Source organism: Coturnix japonica, chromosome 6 (genome assembly GCF_054131305.1).
Source record: "Coturnix japonica strain WE chromosome 6, WE-NBRP24, whole genome shotgun sequence".
NCBI lineage: Eukaryota > Metazoa > Chordata > Aves > Galliformes > Phasianidae > Coturnix > Coturnix japonica.
In genome coordinates this window covers 6,660,423-6,677,039 of record NC_140668.1, presented here as the reverse complement: position 1 = coordinate 6,677,039, position 16,617 = coordinate 6,660,423, and the positions used below count along the sequence as shown (strand labels likewise).

Here is a 16,617-nt window from a genome sequence, read left to right as displayed (position 1 = left end):
GATGCTGCTTCCTTCTGCAAGCTCATCACTTTAAATTTTGATCATTCGAGTTAGTATTATTTCAAGGACTGTTCATTAATTAGGATTTGGATTGCCAAAGGTGACATTGTGCCTTGTGTAATCATGTATCAACATATCAATGACTGTGCTGTTCAGCAAACTCTAATAGCCATTTTGGGCAGATAAAAATTACAATAGAAATTAAAAGCAGATTTAAGTAGTTTTATGCTTATGCTTTATGCTTATGGCTGCATATATCTAAATTTTCCAAGTGTTTCATTTGATTATTCTGGACTCATCTATTATTATTGAAAGATTTTTTCCCCCCTTTTCTATGCTTCTCATGACTTTTTTTTTTTTTTTTTTTAAGTATCACAATTTGTTCCTCTCTCTGTGTGATGAAGAGACCTCCTCCTAGTTTTCTTCACAAAAGTTTGGCTTGCTCTCCACTTGAATCCTAGGAATGAATTTCATTTGTAGCCTGAAGATCCATAATCATTCTTTGTCTACATAGCTCACACCCTGTCAGAGGCTGCTGTTTCTTACAAATTGCTGAATACCTGCAGTGTTTTGCCTTCTTTCTGTTTGTAATGATTGTGTAACAGCTTCCACCATTCCCTAAGTGCTATTACTGTAGTCTGTTCTCAGTTTGCTGTGCTCAGTCTTGCACTTCAGCAAGCCTTTGATATTTCCAGTTGTCCCATGTGAAGTCTCCAACAGGCCTGATTTTACCTACCAAATACCCATTTTCCTTGGCTTTGTGAGTTACCACTCATCTGACAGTCTCTTAGATGGAACTCTATCCCTGTTCCTTAGTGAGGTTGGTGCACCTGGCTGGATTGCCAAAGAAGTTTAAAATGAAACTATTATTTGGAGACATTTCTCCCGCTGTGCCATAAACTGAGGTTTCCCGTGAGCCCATGAGAGGTTATTAACAACAGGCAGTCATGGAAAAGTCTGTTTCGCAGGACACAAATAAGTTCTATGAAATATAGTCCAGTACATTATTATTACTGTGGAGCAAAGGAATCAGGTTTTATTTGTATGATCTGGAAGCTTTGGTTTTTGGCTGGATAGAATGACTGGAAGATACTGGGAGAAGCTAAATACCAGTAATAAACACTCTTCTTTAGTGCTTCGAGCTTGTATTATATTTTTCTGTATGTTTGTCTGTTTGATATGATTGTCATAACTCAAATCCATTTGTTCTTAGGTGTTTAGGAACTGCTGTGAGCAGCTACAAGGATCATCCATTTATTTGCTCTCCTACAGGAAGATGTGTGAGAATACGAAGTTGCCTGAAAGAGACCTTTCCTGAAGTACTGATTTTGGTTCTCACTCTACAATGTGACAAAGCCACCTTCCTAAGACCTTCATCTACAGGTAATATAACATCAGCTGAGTCCATGGTGCTGTTGTTAGATGCAGCCAAATTGAAAATGTATCATAACTAACAATGCACATTGTACATCAGCATACTGAATACATGCATATGACACAGTCTGTAGCTTGGGATCTCTGGATTCCACAGGTTGGAGTATTGGGCACCATCACAGGTTGTTTACTCACCTGTATGTAATGTATGCTCACTATTTAGCAAATATGATAAATCTGGTATCAAGTTCAATGATATGGTTGGTTGAGAGAATCAGGCTCAAAGAAGAAGAAATGGTATCAAAACCAGCTGTATTCTGAAGTGCTTTTGGGGTCCTACAGTTGATAGTTTCTGAAGTGCCCAAGCAGCAGGTTGTTTTTGTTTACTTTAAAGCTTGTTGCCTTCTGATTATTTTCTTTCTCTGGTCACTTTTTCTTAAAGGGAAATAATCTGAGTACCAGGTTTACCCACTGTATTTGTTTGTGCGTAGCTTCTTTGCCTTGTTCATGTTTTTGCTTGAGGGGAATGTTGTCTTTGGACTGACTAGGTACTTAGATATTTCTCCTATGTTAGACAAAATATTGTATCCTTTACAGGGTGGGGAGTGCTACCATTTAAGACGATGGAATCAGTCTGTTCCAAAACTGTTTTATATGCATTAGGATCAAGTTAAAGAAGTTTTTTTTTCTGTTGCTATGACCAAACTGTTTCGGTAGCTTTGGACCATTTGCATCCTTATCTTTGTATATTGTCATTCTGAAGTCAGTGTTTTCTACTGCAACACTGGAGCTCTTACAGATTTTGTATTGAGAAACTCTTCCTCAGTCTGGGAACGTATTTCTTGTACAGTCCAAATTATATTCACAAATAACTTGCCTTTGTGCGAGCCCCTACCACCTCCGTGCCTCAGCATGCACCGTACTTTTACAGGATGAATACATTAAAATGCTTAGGCATTCACGGCTGACATTTGTTCTGTTTAATTGAAATAATTTCATCACCTTCTAAACTAAGCTTTTATGACACATCAAAACTTTGGAACATTCTCTTTTCAATTATTTATAAGCCTTACAATATATTTCTAAATTTCTAGTTTAGTTGTCTCAAATCATGTTTTTATGTTTTCTCATAACAGCCTGCTCTTCATCTTAAGAATGCTGTCTAACCTCTAGCTTTCTAGAAAATGTGTCTCCTATGAGCTGTAGGATGAATACACAACACAATCCACTCCATTAAAATGCACACACCATAACAATGCTAAGCTTTTGATGCAGGAGTGCTTTCAAGAAACCCGTGTTTCTTTGTGCTATAACATGTCCATTGCTGAAAGTGGTCTAGTACCTAGAGCTGCCTAAATGAAGATTGTGTTGTAGCTCGACTATATTACAATGACAGTAAATGAAGGACATATCTTGTATTCACTTACCGTGTTTTTTTTTCCAATTTACTGAAATCATGGAAGTATTTATGGTTAGGTTACCTTAACTGAATGGTATATAAGCCCACTATATGGTGGTACATCTATTCTAAGAGTCTGTAATTGAATAAAGTAGGAAAACAGGGTAAGAGTTTATTGACAGAAGAGTGGTTCTGTGTTCACAGACTTCTGCACCATCTTGTCTTATTAACTGAAATGTTGTTTCCCTAGCATATAGCTGTTCTATGGTTGTCTTAATCATTTTGCTCTGTAGCCTCTAACAGCACCCTCAATGTGCTATTAGCAGCAGGGTCGTTCTGTAAATGAATAAGACAAAATATCTGTTTTTTTTCCTTTTTCCGGTGAAATTTCTCTGCCTACACAAGTTCTGTGTCCCTGGGAGCTGCAAGGAGTCAATCTTTGGTTCAGGTTGGGAGGAGTTTTATTTCTTTTTTTTTCTTCCTCCTTTTTAAATGTAGTTCAGCCAGCCACTTGGAAGGAGAAGATAAGATAGCACTGAGGTTGTCTGCAGACTCAAGTCACGAGGACTTGTAGGCTTCTCTCTCTGCTCACAATATAGTGTTGCAGCGGGCACTTCTTGGGATCCATGATGGTGTATATTTGATTCTAGTTTCAGTGCTTTTCTCTTGGTTTCTGAAGCTGTGTTCTTGCTAAGCAGGAAGGTGTTTTTGTAGTGTTAGAATTAGCAATAAGTGTTGGAACTAATACCTTTGCTGTGAGCTGGGCAAGAGTGCTTCAGAAATAGCGCGTGGTTGTCATTAAATGCAGTGAAATGTGGCAGTGTCTTCTAAAAAAATTAACTTCCAGGATTTCCTGTGGAGCTGACTATTTTCTTGATCTTCATGTAAGTGCTCAGAATTAGTGCTCATAAAAAGATTTTAGTACTAATCCTCCTGTAGGTTCCTTTGAAATACAGTGTTAACATTTTTTTTTCTTTACTCCCGTAAAAGTTCTTAATGTGCCTCCTACGCTTCTTTCAGTGAACACACAGCCTCTGATTTATTAATGCACAACGTGTCCCAGAAATCAGTTTAACTGATTCCCATCCATCATTCAGTACCATTTCTTCTATTATGTTACAGAGCGGGTGTCTTTGAAGCCCTATTTTGTATACACTGGGTGATAGTTCCATCTAACTTTTCTGAAAAAGAGATAGAACTCACCAGTTTTATTATTTATGATTGAAGGGTGCATTAGTAAGAGCAGAGCCAGAAACCTACTTTCCATAAAAATGTTGAATACTGTTTTTCAGAAGCTGCCTTTCATTTACGCTTCTTAAGTTTTAGGAAATAAATTTAATGATCAAGAAAGGACTGACAGCACCAGTTCAAACAATGTTTAAGGCCAGGTCTGTGTACAAAAGCAAGGTCTGCAATCATACATTGTGCATTACGAATTAATCTAAACCGGCAATGTTATTTCTTGAAGGCCTGGAGCAAAGACGATATTTATTCCAGGCGAGTACCTTCTGTTCTGCCATGTTGTGTCTGTCCATTGCTCTTAGCTGCCTGTCATCTCTGCTGAATGCAAAATACATTGATTGTCACTTCTGCCCTCTGACATTATTGAAGCCTAAATAGAAGGATGTAGAGCTAGTATTTGTTATGCTACATCAGCCATAACATACTTCCTGTACCAAAACAGTCTCGTAGTCTCTGATGTTCAAAAGTAAGCAATGTCAGGGAAACAAAGACAAGCCCATCACTTGGGGACTTGTTTTATTAGCCTCCTCTAGCTAAATACTCCCTGACCTACACCTGGAGCTTGTCTGCAATTAGGAAATAACTATGTCTGCTGTGTTGAGCAAATCAGGAGAGAAGCTCTCAAAACAAGTGAGCAGTGGGTTATACCTAAGCTGGGGATATTTAAGGCAGAATCCTGAAGTTCACATTCAAGCACGGAAAGTGAGTGACGTGGTAACTTTCTGGTGCGCAATCCTACACCCTGGTCAGAAAGGTGACTGAAAGCAGCCCTCTGTGGGTTTGCTGATGGAAAAGCTGAGTTACCAGACTTTGATCCATAATCAGCACCATTATTCACTGAGACGGTTGGGATGGCCCATGTTAGAGTCAGGCAGTCTCTAATCTTTAAGTAGGAAGTTTGCAAAGCCTTGGATCAGTTACATTCTGAGTAAGAATAAGCTCTGTTTTTTTGTGGGGATTGAATATCAGTAAGACTCCAGCAGCAGGGCTCCCCTTTGCTCCCACAGTGAGGGGGTGTCCACAGCTCTGTACCTTTTCCCACATTTCATGGTGTCAGTGTGGAGTTTTTAACAATCAGCAGCACTTAAGTTAGCTAAGAGGCAGGCAGTGTGTTGGCACTGCCAAGAATGTCAGCAAGCAGTTTGTGGCCACCCCACATAATTGACACATCAGTGCGTTATTCAGAGTTTGCTCCGTACAAACTGTTAAACAATGAGTTAGGATTGCCAGCAAGGATAGTCAGTTTGGGAGTATGAAAATGTGTGCATCAGCATCTCTAAAATAAGAGAAGAAGAAGCAGCTTTGAGTCTGGGAAAGATTTACAGGTAGGCAGCACCCACTTGCTTTAATTAAGACTGAAAGAGAAGAGCTGAAGGTGACCTGTAGGGGTATAAATGAAGCTGGTGTGTGTAGTAGCAGAATAGGGATTAAAAGACCTGAGGAAGGGAACTGACTATCAGTGTTTGCTAGTGAGGAAGAGGAACCTGCAGCTTTTGGATGAGTACAGAGCTCTTCACTATTCAGTAAGAACCCAAACAGATTGAATGCAGTTTCCTCCTTTCTGGCTAAACAAAGACTGATGGAATATTACAATAAACTTCAGCCTTTTACTGCTTTAGTCAGTATAAAATTATAGAGAACAGGTCAGCCCTGTGAGTGCAGAGGAAATAGGTCAGGGGTAAAGCATATGAACAATAGCATCTCCATTTTCATAAGATATATTATTCCTGTTTTGAGGCAGATTCTGGTCTTTGTGAAGTGCCAGAGGGCATCTGTTGTGAACTCTGGAACAGGTAGATGAATGGTGGCTGAATTTAACTAATATAAGGAAGCCTTCATTAACTAATGAACTGAATAAGTACAAAGAGAAACTGAGCTTGAATAACTCAGCTTCTCCTCTGAAAAGAAGAACAATGGCATGGAAATCAAATAACATACTCCTTACGTGGGAATAAATTTCTGGCCAATCAGTCCTTGATTTGTTTTCCAGGTTGTACCCGTGCTGGCAAGCTTCATTTCTCATGAGTTGCTGGTAGTTGCTGGCTCTGGGATTCGTGGGTGGTTTATGCCAGAAGGCGAGTCCCAGTCTTGGCATTTGAGCTCTGTGTTCCACATGCAATGTAGTTGTCAGCATTTGGGCTCATGACCTTATTCTGACTGACATATCCTGTCCTATGCCCTGGAAAACCCATATGTGCACAATCCACTGTCAAACAGAGTTCATAGAGAGGACACGTTATTCATATAAACCTTGTTTTGAAATCTTTGGTCTTTGCCCTTTACCTGTTTATCTGTAAGTTTATTTACAAGACTGCTCTGTGTCCATTTGTGTCTAGATGATAAGTGACAAAATCAGATCTCACTTAAGGCTTACACTTGTTTACTTCTAGAAGATGGTGTGATATAGGTGCTAGGAGAGGTGAATCTATTGCAAAACAAAACAAAAATATTTCATTCAAAATTGAGCTTAGATACTTTCTTCTTGTAGTTCAGACTCTTTTACAAGGAATACAAATATGCAATCAGGTAATAGTGCAATCAGTGTCCTAATCAAAGTCAGGGGTCACTTGCTAGATGATCTCTTTGTTTGACACAAGTAGTAGGTGGCCAGATAGATAGTAGAGGACAGACAATTGCTATAGATAAAGAAACAATACAACCAAAATAAATTCAAACTTTTTTACTCTTATGACAGCAATATGAGTCATGCTGAAAAAACCTTCACAGCACACCTTTGTTTTTTTTTTTTTCCCTGGTAAATGTTTCAAAGGCTGAATATGAAATTTGGGTACAATTATTATTCCATTAAAAATAAAGATGTACTGCATCTGATTTCACTGTGTATCCAAACAGTTTTTAACATTTTTTTTTTTTTTCCAGAACAAAATTGCACCAAGTAAATTTGTGCTAGAAACTTGCACTTTACACAGGAAAGAAACATTATTTTCTGGGCTGAGTGTACAGATGCTGCTGCTTTGGTACACGTGAAGTTCTTTTGTGTTTTATAGTCAAGTGTGTGATTTTTTTTTTCCACGTGGATGTACTTTTCTTTTGAAATGCCATAAAAATGTATTTTCTCCGCTTCCAAACAAAGATCAACAAGTATGTGATGCACTGACATGTCAGCAGTTACACAGGATAATTTTCCATGAAAAGGATGCTAATTAAACTTGAATCAAAATGAATTTGAACTAGAACTTGCCTTCTGGTGGGTGAAGCATGTAACAAAAGTAATAGCCTATGAAAAAATGGGACACGTGTATGAAGGTTTTTCTTTTGTGGTGTGGCACTCAGGAAAATACTCTTCATGTTGTGGAATTTCACGGTGCAGTGGTTGGTAAGTTTCTCTCTATTTCATTCCCCATAGATACTCTTGAAGCAGAACTGCTGAGTCACAGCCTGCACCAGTGACGGAGCTCCTGGTGGGAAGGCAGGGCCTACCCAGGGGAGCTTAAGTGCATGTAATGTGTCTGAGTGATTGGAAGGGCTGGAGCCAAGATCTACCCTTTCCAACACCTCATTTGAGGGTTGGTGGTGAAGGTGAGGATATCTTGTTGGAGATTCCTGTATACCTGAGGCCTTCTCAAAGTAAGTAGCTACTTTTCTTTATTTCTGTGTCTGCTGTGTTTGAGCAAATCCTCACTTGTTGCAGCCTGTGATCTTGCTCCTCTGCTGTTGTAGTTGTGCTTTCTGTTGTGTTACAGCCCTAAATTGTGCTCTTAGTCTGTGGTAGCTCTATGGGCTTTTTCCAGACCTTATTTAAAAACAAATGGAAAATGGGCGAAGTGGGTGTGAGAGTCAGACGAAAAAGTTTGGGTTTCACAGTGTCAACAACATGTATTGCCTCCTTTGGATTCCTTGACAGGTGACAAAAGATCAGAATTTCTATATTCTTCGCTGCACTATTTGTTACAAGGCTATACTACAAAAGGAGAACTGTGGTTTCTTTTTCCTATTTCCATTTCTTTTCTTCCTGTTCATTAAACTTCTCTTTGTAGAACATAGTTTATCAACTGGATGTATATGAAAGGATGCAGCCTTTTCAGCCAGAAATTTGACTCAAGCACTGCTGTTGAGAGGAGAATGCCAGTTGTGCTTGACAACTTAGTACTCTGTTGAGTGTGGAGTAGCTTTTGATTAGTTTTAGTTTTAATGTAGGCATTCTGCAGGTGAGAGGAGGTTCATGTAGAATCAAGGTAAATGTTTTTGAAAGGCTGTTTCATTTGCTCAAGCAGCAATAATAAACTTGCAATTGTTGCATATATATTTCTAGGCAAGTCAGTAATTTGCTTCCAAAGTGATTTGGTTATGTTTGGCCACTCGTAATGAAAAGCCTTATTCTGATTAATCTACAGCACATGTCAATTAATCTCTTGTGTAAGACTGAACTATAGTGCCTAATGTGGTTCTTCAAAGTGATAACCCTCTTATGCTTTGCTAAAAAAGTACTTGTCTTTGCAGTTCTGAAATAGATTAAATTAAATTTCACATTGTTGCTGTGAAGAGAGGAGGTAGGAAGAGCCCAGTCTCATAGAATCATAACTGGAAAGCAGTTTTGCTCTTCATGAACACTCTTGTAACCTCACTGTACTAACCTATGGGCAGAACCTAAAGGAAATGACATAAAATCCAATTTAACTTCAGACTCTTTCATTTTATAAGCAAGAAGAATTTGTGAATCTGCATAGATGCAATTGAACAAAATATGTAATGCAAGCCCTTTTTCATTGACTTAATTTAACCAATTTCAGCCACGTGTCAAATCACATGAGGGGGATGCTCTAGAAACTAGTAAAGTCACAAACCTCTTAACTAATCTTGTTGATGCTAATTTAAATTCTTATAATAAATTTCTATTATAAAAATATCAGAGGGAAATAGGAAATGCTGGTACATAATGCTCAGGAGATATGAAAACTAGTCTGATTGGCTGGGAAACTTGTGCCTTTCAAAATTCCACACTTACGAGCAGTCCTATGAATGTTTTGGTCAGTTGCTGGCATTTAATGAAACCTGCAGAATTCATGGCATCTGTAAGAGTCCCACATTGCATTAGTTGATGATGGGGCTTGGGCCAACAGGCTCAGTGTCTCTGGATGATGGATCTCAGGTTGAAAATCACTGTGCTCGCTCACCCTTCTGATCATCCTGGACGTCAGATTCATGGGAAATCAAAGTTGCTTTGTTATGCTCATTTCTGAATGGAAACGCTTTGCATGCCTCTCATGTCTACATCTGGGCTTTGGGTCAGATGCTTTGCACACTCAAGATTTCATTCAGTAGCTTTGGCAGAGTGCATCATGTTAGGTTTTCATTCGTCAGTCCTGGGTGCTTGAAACTGTAAGGAAGAGCCATTCTCACAATATGAGTGAGAAACCTGAAGTTGTGGGGTCCTCAGCGCATCAGCTGCAGCTGACTAGCTAGTTAAAGATAATCTGGTCTTTCTAATTTAAAAATGTAGTGTAAGATGATAAGTTAAAGGGAACACTGTTACGGTTGTACATGACGCTAGAATAGATTTGTCCTCAGTGCTGTTACAAAACAAGTCTCCACAAACAAATTTTAGTGTCTCATTAAAGACTGCTTTATTGAGAGCATAGTGAACAATGGATATTTAAGGTTATTTTTTGAGAGCAGAAATAATTTACGTTTAAAGAAAACTTTGACTTTATTTCTTGACCATCTTAAGCTATAAATCTTAAGCTGTGTTTTACTTGCTCTGTTATTACCAGAAATGCAGTGTAGTAAAACATGAAGTACTCAAAAAAAACCCCGCAAACATTATTGAAGTCTTATATGGGCACTTAATGTTGAAACATCTTTACTACCAGTTTATAGACACTTAAAATATCATTGTCCTATAAGGTCAATTGCTCTTGCAACTTCACTAATGGCAGTTACACTGCCTACCCTGTATTGCATTAAACCTTTGTGTACTTATTTAGAGTCATGTGCTTCTTCCACTTTCAATGCTCTTACATATGTTATAGGAATCAGAACTTTTAAAGCAGGCTTTTAAAAATCGGATGTAACTTTTAAATCATATGTGCCTTCCTTTTGTTTATTTCTAGAGCAGTTAGAGACACAAATGAAAATTCTTTTGTAATATAATTGATGTCTGACTATAACATGAATCTTGTCATATTCAACTTTTACCTCTGTTCTTGTACTTGTATCATTCTGCTCTTTTAGCAGAATTGAAGAGGATAGTGTCTGGTCTTGATAGCTTGGGTACAAAAAGGGATCTATGGCGAGTCCTAAATGAAATCATTTATCTGCTTTAAAACTATACTTCAAGGACTGTTATGCCTTCAGCAGAGATTTGCAGGGGAGGGGAAGAGATCAGAAGGAAAAACTGAAGCGATGGGTCATCATGACATACTTGCGTACAAGCATCAATAAATACACTTCTTAGGGGCAGTTGCTGGTACGTCTTCCTCCCAGATATGAGTACAGAGGTATGGTGTCTGCCAGCACCCACTGGGCAGCTCAACACACAGCTACATGCCACACACACTCAGGAGAATGCACAAAAGGTAATTTGTGTAGGCATAAATATATGTACCGAGAATATAATTCCTTAGGAGCAGGCAAGCTGATTGTTTGATTCAAATTGTTTCTTAATTGAAACACAAAACAGCTCCTCTTTAATCTTCAGAGTACTTGAAATCATGTCTAGCTGGGAATATATGAACAACAGTATATGAACTGCATCTTTGAGGAATGATGTCTCTACTTTTTTCCAGTAACAGATGCCATTTGGATTAACAAATAGGGATTCTCCTCACAGCAGCAGTATCTGATGGGGTTATCAAATTCTCTGAAACTAAAGAGAATGTGACAGTGACATCAATCAGATGTTATTGCTGCACATACAAATTCATTTGCTAGCCCAAGTGGTAGTTCATTTTTGTGCAGCTGGGAAATTCCTTTCAAGATTTGGTAATAGCTCAGCAGTGTGTATGAGTGGATTTGTATACATAAATGACATATATGGGTGCTGTGGCAGCAGTACAAAGCCATACAAATCTGGAGCTGTTTGTTCCTGATTTGAGGCTTTCCATCATCAGAGCTTTGTCTTTTTGGCCTGTGTTAAACATGGGGCGCATAACATCAAGTTGAAACTTGCCGTGGTAGATTCACAGATGTTTCACCTATGTATTTGTTAAATTAAATGTAGGTCTGTAGTGACAAATTTCAGTCTTGATTAAACCTACGTCGGATTATAGTCTGGTGCTGCAGTTTTCACGTTCATTTTGTAGTGGAGTAGGTATCAGGCTTAAAACCTTAACCATAATATTTAGAGGATGTTCAACACTAGACTTCTGTTATAACATTGCCTTTATGGTTTTAAATGGTAATTGCCCTAGTGGCTATTTTATGCACTCAAGTAGAAGTGCTCTATATGTGTATAATACCTGGATTTAACAGTTGTCTTTGTTCAGAGCCATATCAGGCATAGCAACAGCTCCTGTGGGTCAAAAGCTTTTGCCTTTTGAATACCCTCCGTGCCTCTCTGAGTTGACCTTATCTTAGGAAATAGGTTCACAATAGGGCTGAAACGTCCTGCATGCATTTCTCATTTCGTAGTGGAGCATTGCAACTGCTATGTCCTCTTGGGCTTTGAGCTTTGAAGAGCTCCTCTTCCTTATGGCTGCTTTTAGACAAGAAAAAATATGCCAGCAGACTCTATATCTGTGCGTTAGCACTCCATGTACTGCATTCCCTTTCTGGGCTGTTGCATTAATTTCACAGTGTTTTCCAATATCTAGTAGCTCTGAATCAAAAGAATCTTGGTCTTTTGTGTTTCTAGCAGTTCTGGATTTAGAACAGTCTAGAAATTAAACAATGTCCTAATCTTTCCTTAGTGGCAAATGAGGGAAGAGTACTTGTCTGTGTGGGCATGGCCAAATTGTGGCACTGGGACTTACAGTCCTGATGTTAATCCATGGAGAGAACATCCTCCTATCCACACTGTTATTGGGCCATGAGAAATTAGTTTATTATGAACAGGATTTAGGAAAAAAAATTAATGAAGTGTCATTAAAAAAAATATATATATATATATACACATATATATTTTTTCTTAAAGCACCCTGTAAAGTAAAAGCATGAATTCAGTTTGTTTGTGGAGTCAGAGGCATCTCGATATGTATTCACACTTGTTAATGAAGGGGGACAGCTGCCTGGAGATGCAGAAATTGTAGTTGAAAGGAACTCTGAGAAACACTTATAAGTGTATGTCTATGTATTTTTAGATAGTCTTTTGTACAGATTTGTATCTATTCACTGTAAGAGAAACGCTATCCTTTTACAGTCTCCATTGAGTGGTATTGGCTTTGAAAGGTATATTCCACCCCTGCTTTGTTCACATATGCACATTATTTCTATTTTAAGGTTTGCTGTGAGTAAAAGCAATCACTGGGTAGGATTCATCTCCTTACAACTATGTCTCTTTAGAGTCAGTGGAGATCACATCAGGACAGTCAGTAGATTCTCGAGTGCAATTCCTGCTATCTTAAAGCAACACTTAAATAGGTCAGATTAATTGTGCCTGAGAGGTTTATTTCTTTCCACTGATTATGGAGGGAGAGTAGATGTTTGTATCACAGTCATCAGCTCTGAAGCTCAGTGATGTGCAGCCCACCTGTGGTGTCAGCACAGAGTGGTTCCTGCAGTGAGGTGCTTCCCATCTACTGGCCTCCCGCTCTGCATTTCTGTGGTTCTGCTTTCCTGCACACCAGTATGATTTTTGCCTTGACATTAGAGTTCATAGATGTGAAAATGTAGTCTCCAGATGTTTTAATTCTGCCTGTCAGCACAAGAACCACATTCTAAAACACTTCATTTGACATAATGCATAGGAGAGAAGTGGAGGTGCTGTAGGAGACTTTGTCAAATGGGTCCTTTGCTGTTACAACTAGGGCAAGTTAGCCCTGTTTTGAGCATGGTTGGATTATGCAACCTCCAAAAGCCTCTTCCAGTCTGGTTAATTCTATCACTCTTCATCCAGAGTTTTTCAAATTCATGGTTATTAGTGGCAGGTTTTAAGTCGGGCAATCTGTCTTTTAACAGGTCATAACATAGCAGCCAGTCTTGGGCCTGTACCTTGCTATCTGACCTACTCCTGGGGCTGGATGAGGAGAGCTGCCTGGATTTTCTCCATGAAGTTAGGCAGGATCTTCTGTAGGTACTCAGCAGAGCATTGCTTGGCAAACTTTTTTTCCCCTTTCCTTCCTCTACAAAGAATAAGTATATAGAATAAAGTGAAAGAAGATATTTTTCTGTTCTGCTAAGGCAATTTTGTAAGACTTGGCGTGAGTATCCTGGGAGTCTAAGCTAAAGATGGTGAACATATGGGAAAGCCCAGGAGGAAGCACAGAGTTTTAGTTTTAAAACCTTACTCTTGGATTGCTACAGTAATGTAATGAAAGGACATTAAATGAGCTGAAGTTATTAAACCCTAAAGGTTACAGAGTCCTATTGGGGGCCACATTCAAAATGTAATTAAACCAAGTCCAGATATTTTAATTTCTAGCTGGAGATTTACACAACATAAGTAGATTCTTCTTCCAATTCTAAACTTTATTGAAAATAAGCTTGTTAATTTGTTTATTTCTCTCTAGCAGTAACTGAATAGACATTGTTTAGAGCCACTTGGCTCTAGTAAAACAGTAGGTACCAGTATCAAAGAGTCATGGTTCAAATCAGATCATGTATCTGGGAAAACAGATGCTTGCACTCTGCTATTAAAGTCTCACTACCCCAAAACCATGTAGTCTGCAAATGGTTATCCATTCTGATCCTCCAAGGCTCTCCCTGCCTGTTGTTCCAGATGGTCCATTGCTGGTATAATGCTCTCCATTACAGTGTGTGAGAGAACAATGGTCTTAGAACTGTTAATTCTGCTTATTAGGAATATAGGATTACAATTATAAGAGGTTGTTTCCATCTAAAACATTCCGATTTCATTGTAAAATGAACTTGAGTGAGTTTAACTCTTCAAGAACACTGTCTTTAAAAAACAAAACACAAGAACAACAACAACAAAAAGTTCACCAAACATGAACACCACCGAGAAAAATCCTTAAAACAAGCCAAAATCCAAAACCAAGGACATATCTTTATGGATTTGACTTGGCTTCCTATTGCTGGATTGGCTCAGCTTTTAGTAGTCCCTTCTCTCCTTCTGTCTGACTAGCTGCTCTTCTCTGAAGGAGTCGGATTGGCTCTGCTATCTATTTTCCTCAGGGAGAAAGCTGGCATGTGGTTCAGGTGCCTTGTGCTGCAGTTTGCAGGTCTGTGATGGAAAGCTGACTCTTGAGATGACCTGGGTGAAAAAGAAGACGTCACTCCCTCTGCCCCACATCAGTTTATTTCTTGGACTAATTCTGTGACCTGTTTGGGCATTGTGACTCCAAACAAGTTTATTCATGAAACACATCTTGAGTGTGTCCTGTGACTGCCTTGGAGCTGGGAAGATGATTTGAGGGGGCAAGAAGCCAGCAGTCTGCCTTGGTGAGTTGTGCGCACACTAGCTAGGGTTTGAGTGACCTGGAATAATCAGGCACTGGCAAGGTATACCTGGGTGCTGTGAAAAGGTGTGGATTAGAATTCTTAAGGTGAGGGGAGACTCAGTCCTAAAACTCGCTCCTTGGTTGTTTGTCTTGACTGTTGGAGGCAACGGGCTGGCACTGAAAAAATGCTTAAGTTTTAAATTCAGAACAAAAACCTGCAGCAAGCCAAATCACCTTATTTAGAACTTACTAATTGCTTATAACTTTGCTACATCAGTGAAGACATTAGTTAGAAGCAATTGTGGGGCAAGGAGGAAGATAAGAACATGTTTTTAAGACTGTCTTAATATTCAGTCATACTAAACAAGGTTGCTATGCTTGAGACAACAAGAGTAGAGGAGAACTGCTGAGAGTTGCTCTCCTGCTGGAAGGTGTTTGTGTTTGGAAGTACAAGCACTCTGCCCAAGAGACAGCGGGCTGCAGGCTGGCGTAAAAGCTGCTTCAAGGACAGAATCCAGTGAGAATGGTTTGTATGCAGGTGGAGGAGAACATGAACCTTGGGCACCACTCTCTCTACTAGTAGTTTCTCTACTCTGATAGGGTTGTGTAGGGCTGGGCTTCTTAGAGGAGTAACTGTATTAAAGACAGCAATTCCTGAAAAGGTCAATTTAGGATACCTTCGTCTTGATCGGTAAACAGACAAAAAAATAGATGTGTGAGTTTTGCACTTGAATCTCGATGAGCAGGAGGCATGTGGTAATGTGTGAGAAGAGCCTCAATGTGCAGAGCAGCCCAGAGAGACCAGTTCAGCAGCAGATCTGGATGTGGGAGTCAGACAACGCTCCCACATTAATTAATGAGGTGAGGAAAGAAATAGAATCACATGTTTTCCAAGTTTATTCTCCAGAGAAGATTTATCTGGAAAAGCTTCTGTGTTGATTTAATGGAGATGTGCACACTATGAGGTGTTTGTATGAACAGTTCTGAGCTATTTGGATGCATGTCCCAAAAGCAGAGTAGGGCAAGCGGTGAGAAACTTCTCCCCTGCTTTTTTATTTGCTTACCTTATTTCTCACTGAACGAAGGTGCATTGGGTCTGAGGGCAGTGTCTGAGCCAGTTATTCCTCTGTCCTTCCGGGGTACAGTGCCAGTCCCTGCCTGTTCCCTGCCGGGTGTTTCCTGAGGGAAAACTGAATGAGGAGTGGGGAGTGAAGAACCTGTTTCCCCCAGGAGAGCAGCTCAGGGATTTGTATTGAAACAGGCCAGTGATTGAGCTTAGTCCTTAACCAAAGTGTTAATGCTGGCAGCTTGCCTGCACAGTATAAAAAAAGAAGTAAAAAAAAAGGTAGGGGGAAGGATGAGGGTGAAGATGTGGATGGAAAAGAAAACACAGCAGCCTGTACAACCCATGCAAAAGAGACAAAATGAATGTGCTACAAGGAAGGCAAGCTTCCTGGGTGAGGTCAGAATGGAGAGGGGAGCAGGTCACAGGCACAAGCTTGAGAAGGTTAGCTTTGAAAAGCACTCCAATGGCTTTTTTCTGTGCTAGGGAGCAGCAGCTGTTGGTTGTGCCTCTGCTGAGGTTGAATTTTGATCTACTTCAAGCTGCAGTAAAAAAGATGCAATATCCTCTGCAAAATGCCTGCTGAGCACAGAGCTGGGTTTGCAGGGATTGCATGGGTAGATCAATCTATTGGCTTATTAGCTAAAATGATCAGGAATTGCATCACAATGGACTATCGATGTCCCATAGCAGCTGATGGCTCTGAATTCTCATCTCTTCTCTTTGAATATCTATTTTATGTATGTATGTATATATACATACATACATGTATATAAATATAAATTTAAGTTTCTTCATAAATTTTTAGGATACAGTGCACTCGTACCTTGTAACAATTGTATCTTCTGAGATAATTGTGCCCTTAATTTTTTCTGCTGGTTGTTTCTTCTAGGCTTGCCATCTGTGGGACTGGCAGTCCTCAGTGGCTTCAAACATCCCAGTGAAATTTGATCTGATCTTTCCTTTTTCTTTGTCTAAACAAGCATGGTCTAAACTAGTTGGTTCAGGGTGCATGGCACACA

The 16,617-nt window shown here is 39.4% G+C and overlaps 1 protein-coding gene and 1 long non-coding RNA gene across 4 annotated transcripts in view; both read left to right on the top strand.

Moving 5' to 3' along the window:
- Nucleotides 1-1,283: 1,283 nt before the first annotated feature.
- LOC146760321 (uncharacterized) lies at nt 1,284-6,090 on the top strand. The gene is made up of 2 exons (XR_014947625.1): nt 1,284-1,383; nt 6,006-6,090. It is a non-coding gene; the product is annotated as an uncharacterized LOC146760321 (long non-coding RNA).
- A 1,269-nt stretch (nt 6,091-7,359) lies between these two features.
- LOC146760319 (receptor-type tyrosine-protein phosphatase T-like) overlaps nt 7,360-16,617 on the top strand; it is a 243,240-nt gene continuing 233,982 nt past the window's right edge. For all 3 annotated transcript variants that reach the window (XM_085551484.1, XM_085551485.1, XM_085551482.1), the window contains exon 1: nt 7,360-7,603. In XM_085551484.1, coding sequence (XP_085407610.1) covers nt 7,480-7,603 — 124 coding nt within the window. In that variant the 5' untranslated portion in view covers nt 7,360-7,479. The remainder of the gene's footprint in view (nt 7,604-16,617) is intronic.